The 13305-nt window shown below is 39.1% G+C and overlaps 1 protein-coding gene across 1 annotated transcript in view; it reads right to left on the bottom strand.

Annotated features, from left to right (window-relative positions):
* Positions 1–1718: 1718 nt before the first annotated feature.
* LOC118428295 overlaps positions 1719–13305 on the bottom strand; it is a 23869-nt gene continuing 12282 nt past the window's right edge. Inside the window, exons 10-19 of the mRNA XM_035838318.1 lie at positions 11847–11928; positions 11080–11148; positions 9993–10091; positions 9687–9762; positions 8360–8511; positions 7898–8028; positions 5149–5243; positions 3413–3661; positions 3025–3075; positions 1719–2269 (exon numbers count right to left, since the gene is read on the bottom strand). Coding sequence (XP_035694211.1) covers positions 2013–2269; positions 3025–3075; positions 3413–3661; positions 5149–5243; positions 7898–8028; positions 8360–8511; positions 9687–9762; positions 9993–10091; positions 11080–11148; positions 11847–11928 — 1261 coding nt within the window. The 3' untranslated portion in view covers positions 1719–2012. The remainder of the gene's footprint in view (positions 2270–3024; positions 3076–3412; positions 3662–5148; positions 5244–7897; positions 8029–8359; positions 8512–9686; positions 9763–9992; positions 10092–11079; positions 11149–11846; positions 11929–13305) is intronic.

Below are 13305 nucleotides of genomic sequence, written 5' to 3'. Positions count from 1 at the left end.
CGCCCCCCTACCTCGCCCCCCTTTAGCGATTTCGCCCCCCCCCCAAAAAAAAACGGGTTTACATGACATTTTAGAAGTTGAGTGGTATAAATCACAAAATGCAGTTTCAGAATGATATAGGTACACGAGTTTGATACATAACTCCATTCATAGTATCAATATTAACGTAATTACATGGTAATAAGATAGTTGAACTAATTGTTTCAGACAAGGAGGGTTGGGTCCCTTGTATTCCCATCATTGCATATACCTGAGTCTTAACATAAGATGTATTTCATTGTATTCACCTGTCCTCAAGCAACCTATACTTCTCCAATATAAGGTCTCTACCATGAAGTGACCACAAAAGAACTATGTAATGTCTTTATTAATTATGCAAATATTAGGTATTAATTAGAATAACGCACATTTTGGTATATGCACCTGGCCAAGGGATATCTTCACCTCCAAAATGACTGTTTTTTTCTAGTATTTAGGAACTGATGCATTTACTAGTGTTTCTTAAGACTAGTACTTTACCAGTGTTTGTGTCGCATTTAGCAACAGCTATATCAACTTGCGCGTAGATAGTGTTTATAATGAGAAACTATTATTCACGTGTGTTTTTGTTAGTGCTTTGGAAATGTTTCCAGCACAAGAAAGAAAACACTGTGACAAATTGAAAACATATACCTGACGTATTCCGTACCATAGACGGTGTTTATACGTTCGCAGTAACACTGTTTTTAAGCCACCTCAGCTGCAAAAATTGTCTTTTTCACGTCAATGTCATGTTTGCACCGAACAATATAGTATCGACTTTCGAGGTATGACATCTTACGGTACGGTAACAAGATGCCATATAGGTACCAGGTAACACACCATATACGTTACTCCCCAGGTGCAGTATAGTACCAGGTAGCGCACCTGTAATATGTAGCAACCAGCTGCTCTTGGGGGGGGGGGGGGGCGAAAACCCTAAAGGGGGGCGAAAACGCTAGTGATCTCGCCCCCCGGGGGGGCGAAATCCCAGGGGGGGCGAAATCCCTGTCACACCGGCTTAAAACAAACAGACAATAATAGACATCGCTTTGGACATTTATCTCTGAATTAAATGCATGTACTTTAATTGAAAAAAAAAACATGACAAATAATTATTACTCAACACGAACGAATTGTGGTATTGCCATATTAATAATACAAATAAGGTTACAACTACAAAATATTAACTACAATAGACCATACTTTATATTATCATAAAGACACCAAAAGTCGTCAGATACTGAACAAACGACCCCCCTAAAACAAATAAAGAAAACAGCAATCTCTAAAATTATACCTGGGAAAACATACACTTAAAACTCCTGGGGATATGATGGCATTCTGAATCGATATATGGTTGCCTTCCTGAAAGGATATAGAAAAACGTAAAAAGAAGTACGTTTAACCAATAGAAAGTCGGTAAATAGTCAATAATCATGTTCTTACATCCGGAAACTTAAAACGTACAGACATACGTATGCACACATATACTGCAATGTATCCCCTGATCAAAGGTTCTGTCCTTTCTGTTCATTTAATTTGAATGGCAGATTTAAGATGAATTTCACTTTATAATGAAATGTTCTAGATACGCTATTTCACGTAATGAGTTATTCACAGTTCTCGAATCCAGTACAGCAGATTTCAAGAGACTCGATGCTACAGACGGATTTGTATATATCTTTGGATGTCAGAACTCTCATGATGCAAAAATAGGCAAATATATCAAGGATTGCTCTGCTTTTAGAAAGAATACCGAAACTTATGTTTAGTCTACTCCATTGCAATACTATATCGAAGAATTATGTTGGCCCTTATTGTTATGTTTACTAGGTTGTAAAGCTTTATCCTACACCTCTATTTTGCACTTTGTGTAATAGTTGTTGCCATACATTGTATCATATTCAATTGTCGTGCAATAAAGTTCTTCTTATTCATAAACACACACGTCTACACACCAAGATGAATGCCTCCGGAGGAGGTTATCAAATTCATTTGCTGTTGAGACATTTTGGTATGGCGCAGAACGCCCATCTCTTCTTTGGTGAAGTAGTGTAGCACCACGGGGCGTGGTCGTGGGCCGGGTTAGGGTTTCTGCAATAGTTGTTGGTCAGGTCGGAGTTAGGGTAGGCCTCTGGGGTGAACTTGTGCGTATAGGGTTTTTGGGAGCTCCACTTTTGGCAGGTATGCCCTGTCCAGGTCAGAGATGTTGTACCACGGTAGGTCTCTCCTTTTCCGGTATAGCACTCTGAAAAATAGTGACCGTAGGTAACATACTGTTTGACGTATTTACGTATTCATCAGTCGTAACAACATATATATTATGCCTATGATATGGACAGTTCCAGACAGACAAATAGCGACGAACTGGAAAGAAAACGAAGCCCTGATATTACTGATAACGTACCAGGACAAAGTATGTACTTGTTTATTATAACTGGCACTGATCAATGCAATGTGCTAGGAAGACAGAGTCTAATATCTGTTTAGGGATTCCTCAACTCGATAGCTGTTCTCACATAACCCATATCTGCATCACGCAACATCTGCTTGGTAATATACAATTACCGCAACGCCTAATACGCCAAAATAACGCAGACCTGGACCAATATACCGACAGACGTAGGGGTGAGATATGAAATTATGGCATCGATGATAACAACAGCTACCGCAAAAAAATGCATCATCGCGCAACTGAGTGCATACCAAACTACATACGAATGTGGCAAACGGAACATAGAGATACAGATGCGAACACTCATCACATCCACCGATCACAATACTCTGTCGACGGAGGTTACTCTCCGGTCACAGAGTAACTAGTTAACGTCAACTGTTATCTCAAATATATCTGCACCGGGATACCTGAATTCGAAGTGTGGGATTGCGTATGCCACGTTAGTAGATCTCTTTAGATTCGAGGGAATTATCTAGAGTTATCGTTATGTTTTGTAAGCTATCATCACGCCTTACTGTACAAATAATGCTCTGTTTCATACTTACCACCTGCGTCCTTGATGATGTCTTGCACTTCCGGGCCAACGTTGAGCATCACTGCAGGTGACGAGAAAGAAGACATAGAAGGTTATAATAGCTAGGGAATCAAAGCATCAAACATGTACAGGATAACTATGTCACGTTCTACTTATTTGCTCGGTAAAAAACACAACATTGACAGAAAGACTTCCCTGTGAACCAGAGGAATTACTAAGCGGACTACTAGCAGCCACATACGTATGGAGTAAAGCATCAAAATGTTACTGAGACCTTAAAATGTAATCTTAGACGTTAAAATGTAAACACAAGGACCAAAACCGATCCTTGAGCTTTCATAAACGATTTTCGAATAATGGCAATCCTAAAAATGATAATTTTTAGTGGAAGACCTTACCAGCTTCGCATTTGCGGACGGGGCAGAGCTCCCAGCGCCTGCCCGGGTCGGTGGTGTAGCACCAGACTGAGCTTTCTCCATCGGGGTTGCGGCAGTAGTTTTTGTCCAGCCCGTTGCCAGGTTTCCGCGCAGGGGTGTTGGCATGTCTGTGCGGAGTCTGGCTGCCCCACGCCTGACACAGTCGGGCCGAGTTCGTAACGGACCAAGTTCCTCGATACGATGCACCGTTTCCTGTTTGACATTCTGAAACTGAACAATATAGAATATTTGATGATCGTTTATGCAACAAAGTCGTTGGAAGATAAAAGGTCTAACTTAAGGTAAGATTGTAATACATATCTGCATGCACTTAATACAAAAATACAATTTAAACAAACCCACAAGAAACCACACGCGCGGAAATTGCAACAATGATATCGATCACACATGTAAGACATTTAAAGTAATCTTTTGTGTAACTCGTGTAGGCTACTTGCCATAATACGGCCAAATATAAGATACTGTAAATGCAGAAATGTTCGCGGTGGATTAATGTTCGCGGTTTTCGCGGTTACCACTTTACCGCGAACTCAAATCCACCGCGAACATTTTTCTATAATGACATTAGATGGCAGTCTACGGTTTAACCGCGAACTTTAAAACCACCGCGAAAAGTCATTTTTCCCGCTACCGCGAAATTAAATGCAATTACAGTATATAATATATGACATTAAAGTGATCTGAAGAGATGTACCAATATAGCATCAGTAATTCTAAGGTACACTTAAGATATTTGGGCGTATGAGACATTTTTGAGAAGGCCATAAAAAAATGGTTGAATGTTTTAATATGGCATTATAGTCTAGGCGATTGGTGCAAAATATAGCTAGAATTGTGCAAAATATGGTAAAAGCATGAAACTTGGTATGATGAATCCTGAGTATGTACTAAATATTTTTCAAGGGTGGTGCCAATTCAGAATGCTGTTTCTTGGCAACGGTTGCTAGGTAACCGAGATTCCCAGCAAATAGCTGCACTATTGACGTCTGTGCTATAATAATTCATGTTACAATGATAAAATTTGGTCGAATCATACAACAATTATGTCTCCTTAGCATGTTGTGCATATTGGTTTGTCAAGACCAGCATAATTTGTAAAAAAATGGTTGTTTGGCGCAGTTTTTGACTAAAAATGTCTATTTTGGGCTCCTTCTGATTTTAAGTACATCGATAATCATTAAAATTTTCTTTGTAGATTTCAAGATCCCCTATCAGATGCATTGTACTTTAAGCTGTTGACTTAGTGATATTTTTTTAATTAAGATGGCCGTTTTGGGCTATTTTTGACCAAAAACTATGATAAAACAAAGCAGCATAATTTGAGTAATAGTTATCCAAATAACATCAAAATAAGTAAAAGCAGCAAGAAGCAGGAGATTTTTTTCTGACCTTAAAAAGTATCTAGCATGTTTCTATGGAAACCGTTGCTAAGGAAAAGATACTTCCATAGCAACGGGAAGGTTTGGATCATTATTAGTCGACAAAACTATTATTATTACGACACCCGAAGGAAATGTGATACTATCACTTGCTGTATTGGACTCCCGCCAGCAAAGATTTCTTTGACATTTTTGGGTTGTCTTTTTTGCATTCAAGAAAAGTTTGTTTAAACACACCCAGTTATATGTAAATTTTATATTCATATATATATCTATATCATGCCTCAACAGTTCTCATAAACGACCGTAACAAGGTACCTTTTTCTTGTGGGTCAAACTCGTAGCCGATAACAAAGTGGCTGTCGTGCGAACTGTCACTGCGCAGCCTTACCAAAACCTCGTGTGATGACGACCTTGCGAGAGACAGACACAGACACAGAAGTGTTCTATGATTAGTATCAATGCATCATCTGCCAGTCATCATCAATTCGTCACCATCAATCTATCCGTCCATCCTTGCAGAAATACATGTGCAGCAGGCACAGAAGTTTGTGTGCGTTTGTGTTTGTGCTGGTTGTGTGTGTGTGAGTGTTTGTATGTGTTTGTGTGTTTGTATGTGTGTGTGTGTGTGTTTGTGTGTGTGTGTGTGTCTGTGTGTGTGTGCGTGTGTGTGTGTCTGTGTGTGTTTGTGTGTGTGTGTGTATGTGCGTGTGTATGTGTGTGTGTGTATGTGTATGTGTGTTTTGTGTGTGTGTGTGTGTGTGTGTTTGTGTGTGTGTGTATTGTTAGGTTCTCAGTCAAGTTCACAAGACACCCGATCTAGATATGAGTGCACTTTATTCTTCATCTCTCGTCGCACATGGCACACAACCCCTGGACTCCAGGAGCGCCTCCCGCCTCTCGAGACTCCTGTCTGACCTCTTTTCCTTCTCTCTGACTCCTGTCTGACCTGGGTCCTACCACTCCACATACTAGAGGGGGGGTTCCACTCAACACACAACAGTATATGTGTGTGTGTGTGTGTTTGTTTGTGTGTGTGTGTGTGTGATTTGTGTGTGTGTATGTGTGTGTGTGTGTGTGTGTATGTGTGTATGTGCGTGTGCGCGCGCGCGCGCGCGCGTGTGTGTGTGTGTCCTTCAAAACAGCATTTTACATGACTTTCCGAGCGAGCTCGATGGAGTGAGTGAGTGAGTCCCTAATCCATCCAAGTGTACAAATGGGTACAAGATTTCAGTCGGTGAAGCAAAACATGGTGAAGGGAGACTCCGACTTCCAATACCGTTTTCTAGGAACATTTGAAAACAACCTACTCTCCCTGAGGCCTCGAAAGCCAATGAGACTACCATAACATTCTCTCTGTCATTATATTTAGGCCATACCATAGGTATGGTGAAATATATTGTATCCGTAATGTTTCTTATTTCTTCTTCTTCTTCTCCTGTCAAATCTTCAAAACACGTTATCTCCGTTGTTCCTGGACCGAATTACTTGAGTGAACCAATACCCTTAGGCGTTTTTTTTCATATCTGCCTTTAAAATGATTTTATTGTTTTTTCTTTTGCAATTTTTAGACAACAACTGTATATTTTGACCCTTGTACCCTTTTATTACATCAGAATGACCTGAAATTTGTTACAGAGGTGCCTTCATAAAATGCCCACATGGAGTCAATAACAGTTTTGGCATACAGTACATTTTGCGATTTTTTTGGCAATTTTTTTACAAAAAGGTACATTTTTGACTCCTGTAACCTGGTTTTACAACCAATTGAGCTGAAATCTGGCAGAGACGTGCACCTTACATATGCCCACATGGAGTCAATAACAGTTTTGGCATACAGTACAACAAAATGCGTAATTTTGCTATTTTTTGGCCATTTTGTGACAAAAAAAGACACTTTTGGCTCCTGTACACTGGTTTGGCAGCCAAATGACCCAAATTTTGGCACAGTTGTGCACTAGATATTCATTCAAATGACCCATGTATTATTGTTGGCATGAAGCACTTCAAAACGCTTTTTGAGGGATTTTTTTTTGGTCATTTTCCGATGGCCACAGGGTCAATGACCTCAAATTCGTTGACCCCATTTATAGGCTTTCTCGCTTACAGAACTGTATGCCAATATACCTTAATAACCAATCGTTTAGCCCGAATCAATATCGTGAGGGAATTCGGCAGCCAATCAGTGAGCCTGGTGTTATCTAGAAGAGTCCATTCTTACACGGAGGGGTTCATTTTTTTTAAAATTCATCTTTGGACTGGGGATTATGTAAAGTATTTCAGTCGGTGTATTTTTGGACTGGTCTATTTTGCAATTTGACATGGGGTGTACTGGAAGAATCCATTCTTGCACGGAGGGGGCATTTAAAAAAAATCCATTTTCGGACTTTGGTGACTACTAGTATGTCAAAGTCTTTGAGACTAGTAGTCAAAGTCTTTGAGTGGGGTCATTTTGTGCTGGTCTAATTTGCAATTTTACATGGGGTGTGTTGAATAGTCCATTCTTGCACGGATGGGGACATTTTTTTAATCCATTTTTGAACTTTGGTGATTATGTCAAAGCGTTTTTAGACTGGTCTATTATACCTTTCAATGCACAGGGGACCTTTTTTTATAACTTCAATTTTGGATTTGGTTTCTTATTAAAAAGGCCATGTTTTCAGTGGAAGTATTTCTGGACTGGTCTAATGTGCAAATTCACATGGGGTGTACTGGAGTCCATTCTTGCACAGGGAGATTTTGTAAGATTTTTGAGTTGAACCGTCATTAGTAAAAGTGATTTTTCAAATGGGTGATATTGTTGTTGCATGTGAAGGGAGATGGCTGAAATATGCTGTATTTTCTCTCAAGCAAATGTCGGCCTTTATAGTTTGTATGTGGCACTGTTAAATGCATTACTTACTTGAGTGCAGTGCTCCATTGGCCTTGTCTGTCGTAAAGAATTTCCTTCATATGCTATGTAGGAGCGAGTTGTAACAACATAGTAACGGATAGTATTATCAGATAGATAGATAGATAAATGATTATACATAGATAGATGGATAGACAGAAAACAACGCTCGCTCACATGATGGGGTTCCGTAATGGAGTACAGTAACGCCCAATGAGTGGTGACGTCTCTTTCGCGCCGTCTCGCACTTCTATCCAATCGTAAGGACATCCGACCCAAACCTCGAAAGCCAGGTCTGACTCCGTTTCCTGGAGAAAAATATAGATTTCAGTAGTGTAATCATTTTTCATATAATGTATACATGTAATCGTTGAGAAATGATTCTGGCCATGACATGAGAGTATCAATTCTCTGGACTCTGGCTAAGAAACTTCTATAGCGTGATTTAGTAAGAATATGTTTTAATTTTGGGCATAAACTGTGGATGTGGCACTCAAATACAAATATGCCACAAGAATTTATCACCAAACTGGCGTAGCCCAGTAAGATGCAGCATTCTTGTCTACTAGCATAGAGCTAACTAGTGTGCCACATCCATTCTTGTCCTAGAAATAGTCCCAGTTTTAATACTTTACTTACCATTTGTGGCACCGTCAGGGTCAGTCTGATCTTCTTACCAACCGGAGCTCGCAGCAGCCAGCTGAAAACCTCGTTCTTGGGTGTAAATATTCCAAACGGAATCGCTTCTACCAAGCCAGAGGGTGGCGAGGTGATTTCTTTGTAGGTCGAACCTGTCGATAAATATAAACACTTGAAACAATAACCGAAAACAAAGGGACAGGTCATGTTAAAAGAACAAGACCAAATCTCTATTAAAGACAGGGGATTACAATAACTATGCATTCTAGACCAAATCAAGACCAATTCCCACACTACCAAAAATGTTTTTTGTTTATCTTGTTTTTCTCCCTCACAGAAAATTTATTTTCCAGGAGAAAACTATTCTGTCCCCAAGAAATCTTAGAAAAACGTGCTTGTCCAAAGCAATTTTTTCTTGAATTTTTGAGACAATTTTGAGATTAATATTCTTACACCAAGAATACTTTTCTTACGTCAAGAGCAAAGATCCGTGTATTTCTTAAGAGTGATAAAAAGGCAAGTATTCTAGAATTTTTTCTTGAATCATAAGAAAAAACAAGAAGATTTTGCTTAAAGTTCCAGAAAGTTCTTAGGTGTGAAAATCTTACAGAACAATTTCTCCACCAAAGAAGAATAAGAAAATTGTTCTTAGTATGAGAAATAAGATTTTTTTGTACTTTCTTGTCTTGCTTGAATTTTATGCTACATTTTCTTCTTGCACGAATATTTTTCGTCATATAAGAATTGTCCATGGGGTAAGCAAAACAAGAAAAAATCATTTTTGGTAGTGTAACTCACCACAAAAGGTTCTCACATCTTTATACTTCAATATTGATCGCAATGCCTTTATCAAAGGTAGCATCCTCTGGTACCCAAAAAATGATGCGAGCGTGCGAAGAAAATAACGGTTTGGCCAAGAGAAGTTGTCTCATAGAATCGCCAGGAAGACCGAACAAATGAGTGAAACACACAGATACGGTATGCAGAATAATAGACTCTACATGTTTGTTCTTAGACATCTTCTTCTCTGACTTTGAAATTGGCATTTCACCATATTTGTATAAGTTTTTCCGACATTCGTCTGCACTTTTCGGCATATATTTGCTTTGTTTTTTCGGCATATATTTGCTTTGTGCAAAAACTTTGTTTTTGTAAAGGACAAAACTTGATACGTGCTTGTATATTATCCATATTGATTACCTACCCACCAATGAATGCTCCTATTCGTAGACAGCTTAATGGACGAAACTTGATACGCCGGCATCCTTATAATCAAATCAATCAAACTCATTGCAAGAACAAAAACAACAATATGTTAGTTCCTTACTGTATTCGAACGGGACCCACAAGCGGGATCGTTTCGCTGAGCTGGATACATCGACAGGACAGCTTTCCATGTTCATCTATTGGCGGGAGGAAGGTCATTATAGGGCATAAGTGGCTACAATTGTCAATACATTGGTGTTACTATATCTAGAAGGGATTTTGAAGGTTTCATCAACTCAGGTAGTGCCAATTGGGCATCTCAAAATTCTGAAATTATGAACTAAAAACGTTAAACACGAATCCGTAAAACTTAAGATGTTCTCAATGATGGATTGATAGAAAGGCAAACAGTAACACAAACTGAAACCTTGCAGTTGCTGCAGCACTTCTGTCCATCGGCGCACTGGGCGCCTCTCTTCAGCTTACATATCTGGCCATCACAGCACGGGTTATGTAGTAGGCAGGTCTGTGGGGTTAGGTGGAGAGATAGATATTAGATGGAGATATTAGACATCCAGCAGGTAGTACGATACGCCAAAAATCAGTCATTCAAGCAACTGGACATGATCTTGGAAACGGTCAGTCGTGGCACTGGCGAAAGATACCAGATGCTTATCTGAAACTTCTCACCGTTTCCAAAATCATATCCAATTGCTTTAATAACTGCTTTATGGCGTATGGGTTAGTCGTTTAAGATAGCCTCATCAGTAGAAATGAAAAAGAAAGAGGACTTATTATTACACATTTTGACTGCAATGCATACTTGTGTATTCTGTCAGATATTATTTGTATATGCACAATGTTTACTATTCCGCATTTTGGAGATTACTGTCAACAAAGGTAAGACACTAGATACGAAGGTTCTTTATCTACAACAAAGACATAACATGACAAATGACGTTTCAGTGACCCTCTGTCACCTTCCTCAGGCAATACTGAAAAAGGTATATTAGCGACACCTTAGCTGCAATGTGGAATAGTACCAGTTAGTATTGCCATGAAGAAGGTGACAGAGGGTCGCCGAAACATTTGCAGAAAATTTGTCAATTTTGTAAATTGAATGATGTAAAAAACAAGTACCACATTCTAGATTGTAGTATATATCGTCAAGAAGGAAATATTCTTATTGTAGGAAATGTCCCTCACTTTAAATCTATGTCTGGTTCTGAAAAAAAATTTTGACCATACTTTATTACACAAACACATCTCAAAATACATTTTCAACATCACACAAAGACTAGAAGACGCCGACCCTATGTACCAAGGTAGTTTCAGAACCCAATTAGGTTTCCTCCCATTTTAACCATGTGTACTTCATCGCAACTGTATGCTTGTGCTTAGCCCTATAGCGTATGAACGAACAATAAAGTCTATCATCAACAAAAAAACCTGTTATCTATAGGTGATTTGCCAACCTCATGAAGTCATTAACGGAAGGTAATTAATGGGATTACCTGACTGGATCCACAGTCACATTCCTCTCCGTTGTCGAGAATCCCGTTTCCGCATTTAAACACATCGCTCTGGAATTGTTTTGTTTAAGAACAGAAATAATAAGTTTTGGCAATCTCTTTATGACATATAGTGCAATATACATATTAATGGGAAAAGGCGATAGCTTATTTGGTTTTGCATCGAACACAAAAACTTCTATGAATTAGCCACACGGAAGTATTGGTATCTTGACTTAAACAGTACATTTGCAAATTTTCTTATTTTCTTCTGCTGAAAATTCATATTTAGAATAAAGAAAATGCAACATGTACATATTAAGCTAAGTGGATTATTACAAAAAAAAAGCTAATAACGCAAAGAAGACCATTCAGTCTTTTTTTTATTTTTCCTTCCTCACCATAATACCTTTATTTTGGAAAATGTAAGATGTTGGAAAGATTAAAATTGCTTTGTACTTCTTTTCCGAGATAACGTACAGCTAACTAGTCGTGGAGGAATCAAGGGATGAGGGAAAAACTGTACTGTCCAACAAATGCCGTTAATGAATGATTTTAACTATAATTGTAATACATAACTCTGGGTGATTCCTATGAAGAGAAAGACTAATAACTGTGCCAAGTTTCATTAATCTCCTGCTATGGGAAATGGGACGAGGGGCGTGCAATAAGTAATGGTTCTGACCCACTTCCAGTTGTCTGATCTAAATGAAATTTTGTATGTGTAATAATGCAACGCCACCTACAATGAAGAAATGAAAATGTCTTACCTGGGCTGGTTTCCGGTCAAGACAAGTCAAGTCACGTGTTCTGATCTTGTGGAAAAAATCGTATCCGAACGATTTGGGATATCTGAAACAGAATATGGCAGAATATAGCACATATGCTGGTAAGAAACGACAATCCACTGCCACTTATTAGGCCCGACTTGCCGACATCTGCGGAGCCGACAGCTTCTCGCTGGCAGCTTTTTCTTTGTCTTGACAATAGAATCCATCCAGGTGTTCTCGAGTGGTGCTGGTCTTCTACATACATACAAATACACGTTACCCAAAACATAAACTTCTTGGCGAAGGTAATAAAATCTGATAAGTATAGATTAAAAGAAAACTTAAACCAAGAACAAGTGACCGTAGGTAACATAGTCTGTGACGTCGGTCTGGTATATGTTGGTTGTTTTGTCTTCTTTGGTGTGTGACGTTGTGCTTATATCCTATATGATTCTTTTCATGGTGTTACATATATATTGTATCTAAAGTTGCCTAATATTTCTGTGTCATGTGAATCTTACTAAACAGGTATGGATTGTGAGATAACATGTGGCCAAAGTCAAAAAGATATGGTGACGATAAGTTACCGGATGGTCTACTCTAATACACAGGCACATTCACACACAGACACACCTACAAGACCGACAGGCAGACTGACAAACGCACCAAGTATTAACATGTTTCTGTTATGGACGTAATAAGTATGAAGCACGGAATAGGACCTTGATGTTTCTTAGTCGAAGTCCGGGAATATAATATGGCTAAACTTCATTTGGGACGAGAATTCTTACACGCTTCATTGCAAACGGCGACAGGAGGTATTTGATTGACAGGGTCATTAGTGGAACATTAGATGTCGGTTCCCATGTCCCACATACGATAACACACAGCTGTTGATGATGAACTGTGCGATAAGTTTTTAACTAGTGTGAAGCCATAAGGTAGCATGACACAGTGTTAATGGGTGAATCCCGGGGTCCATGATGCTGGTACATAAAGTAGTACGGATAAACTTGTTGAATAAGAGGTAGAAAGCAAACGCGCGTAAAATTCTTGCACATATCGCGCATCTGCTTAACTATACCCAATTACCTCAACGGGCACCATATGCAGACATGGGCCAATACACTGTGAAACGTACAATTTGCAGGGGTGATTTCTGAAATTATTACATACATAATAAAAACAGCTGCCGAAAAAATAAAACACCTTGCATCATCGTCCAACTATGTGTAGAGAACCTGCCAAACCACAAACGTATGCGACAACGGGAACATGCAGATATAGATGCGAACGCGCGTTACATTGACGACCAGAGAACATCACGCATCTGCTTGCAATATCTCAATTACAGCATGACCCATATACAGGGGATCTGGACTAATACACCGAAAGATGAACATTTTGTAGGGGTGTTATTTTTATTGCGTCCCTAATAAACCAACTGCCGCAAAAACAA

The sequence above is a fragment of the Branchiostoma floridae genome, chromosome 12 (assembly GCF_000003815.2).
Source record: "Branchiostoma floridae strain S238N-H82 chromosome 12, Bfl_VNyyK, whole genome shotgun sequence".
In the NCBI taxonomy this organism is placed as follows: Eukaryota; Metazoa; Chordata; class Leptocardii; order Amphioxiformes; family Branchiostomatidae; genus Branchiostoma; species Branchiostoma floridae.
This window is presented reverse-complemented; position numbering and strand designations above follow the sequence as displayed.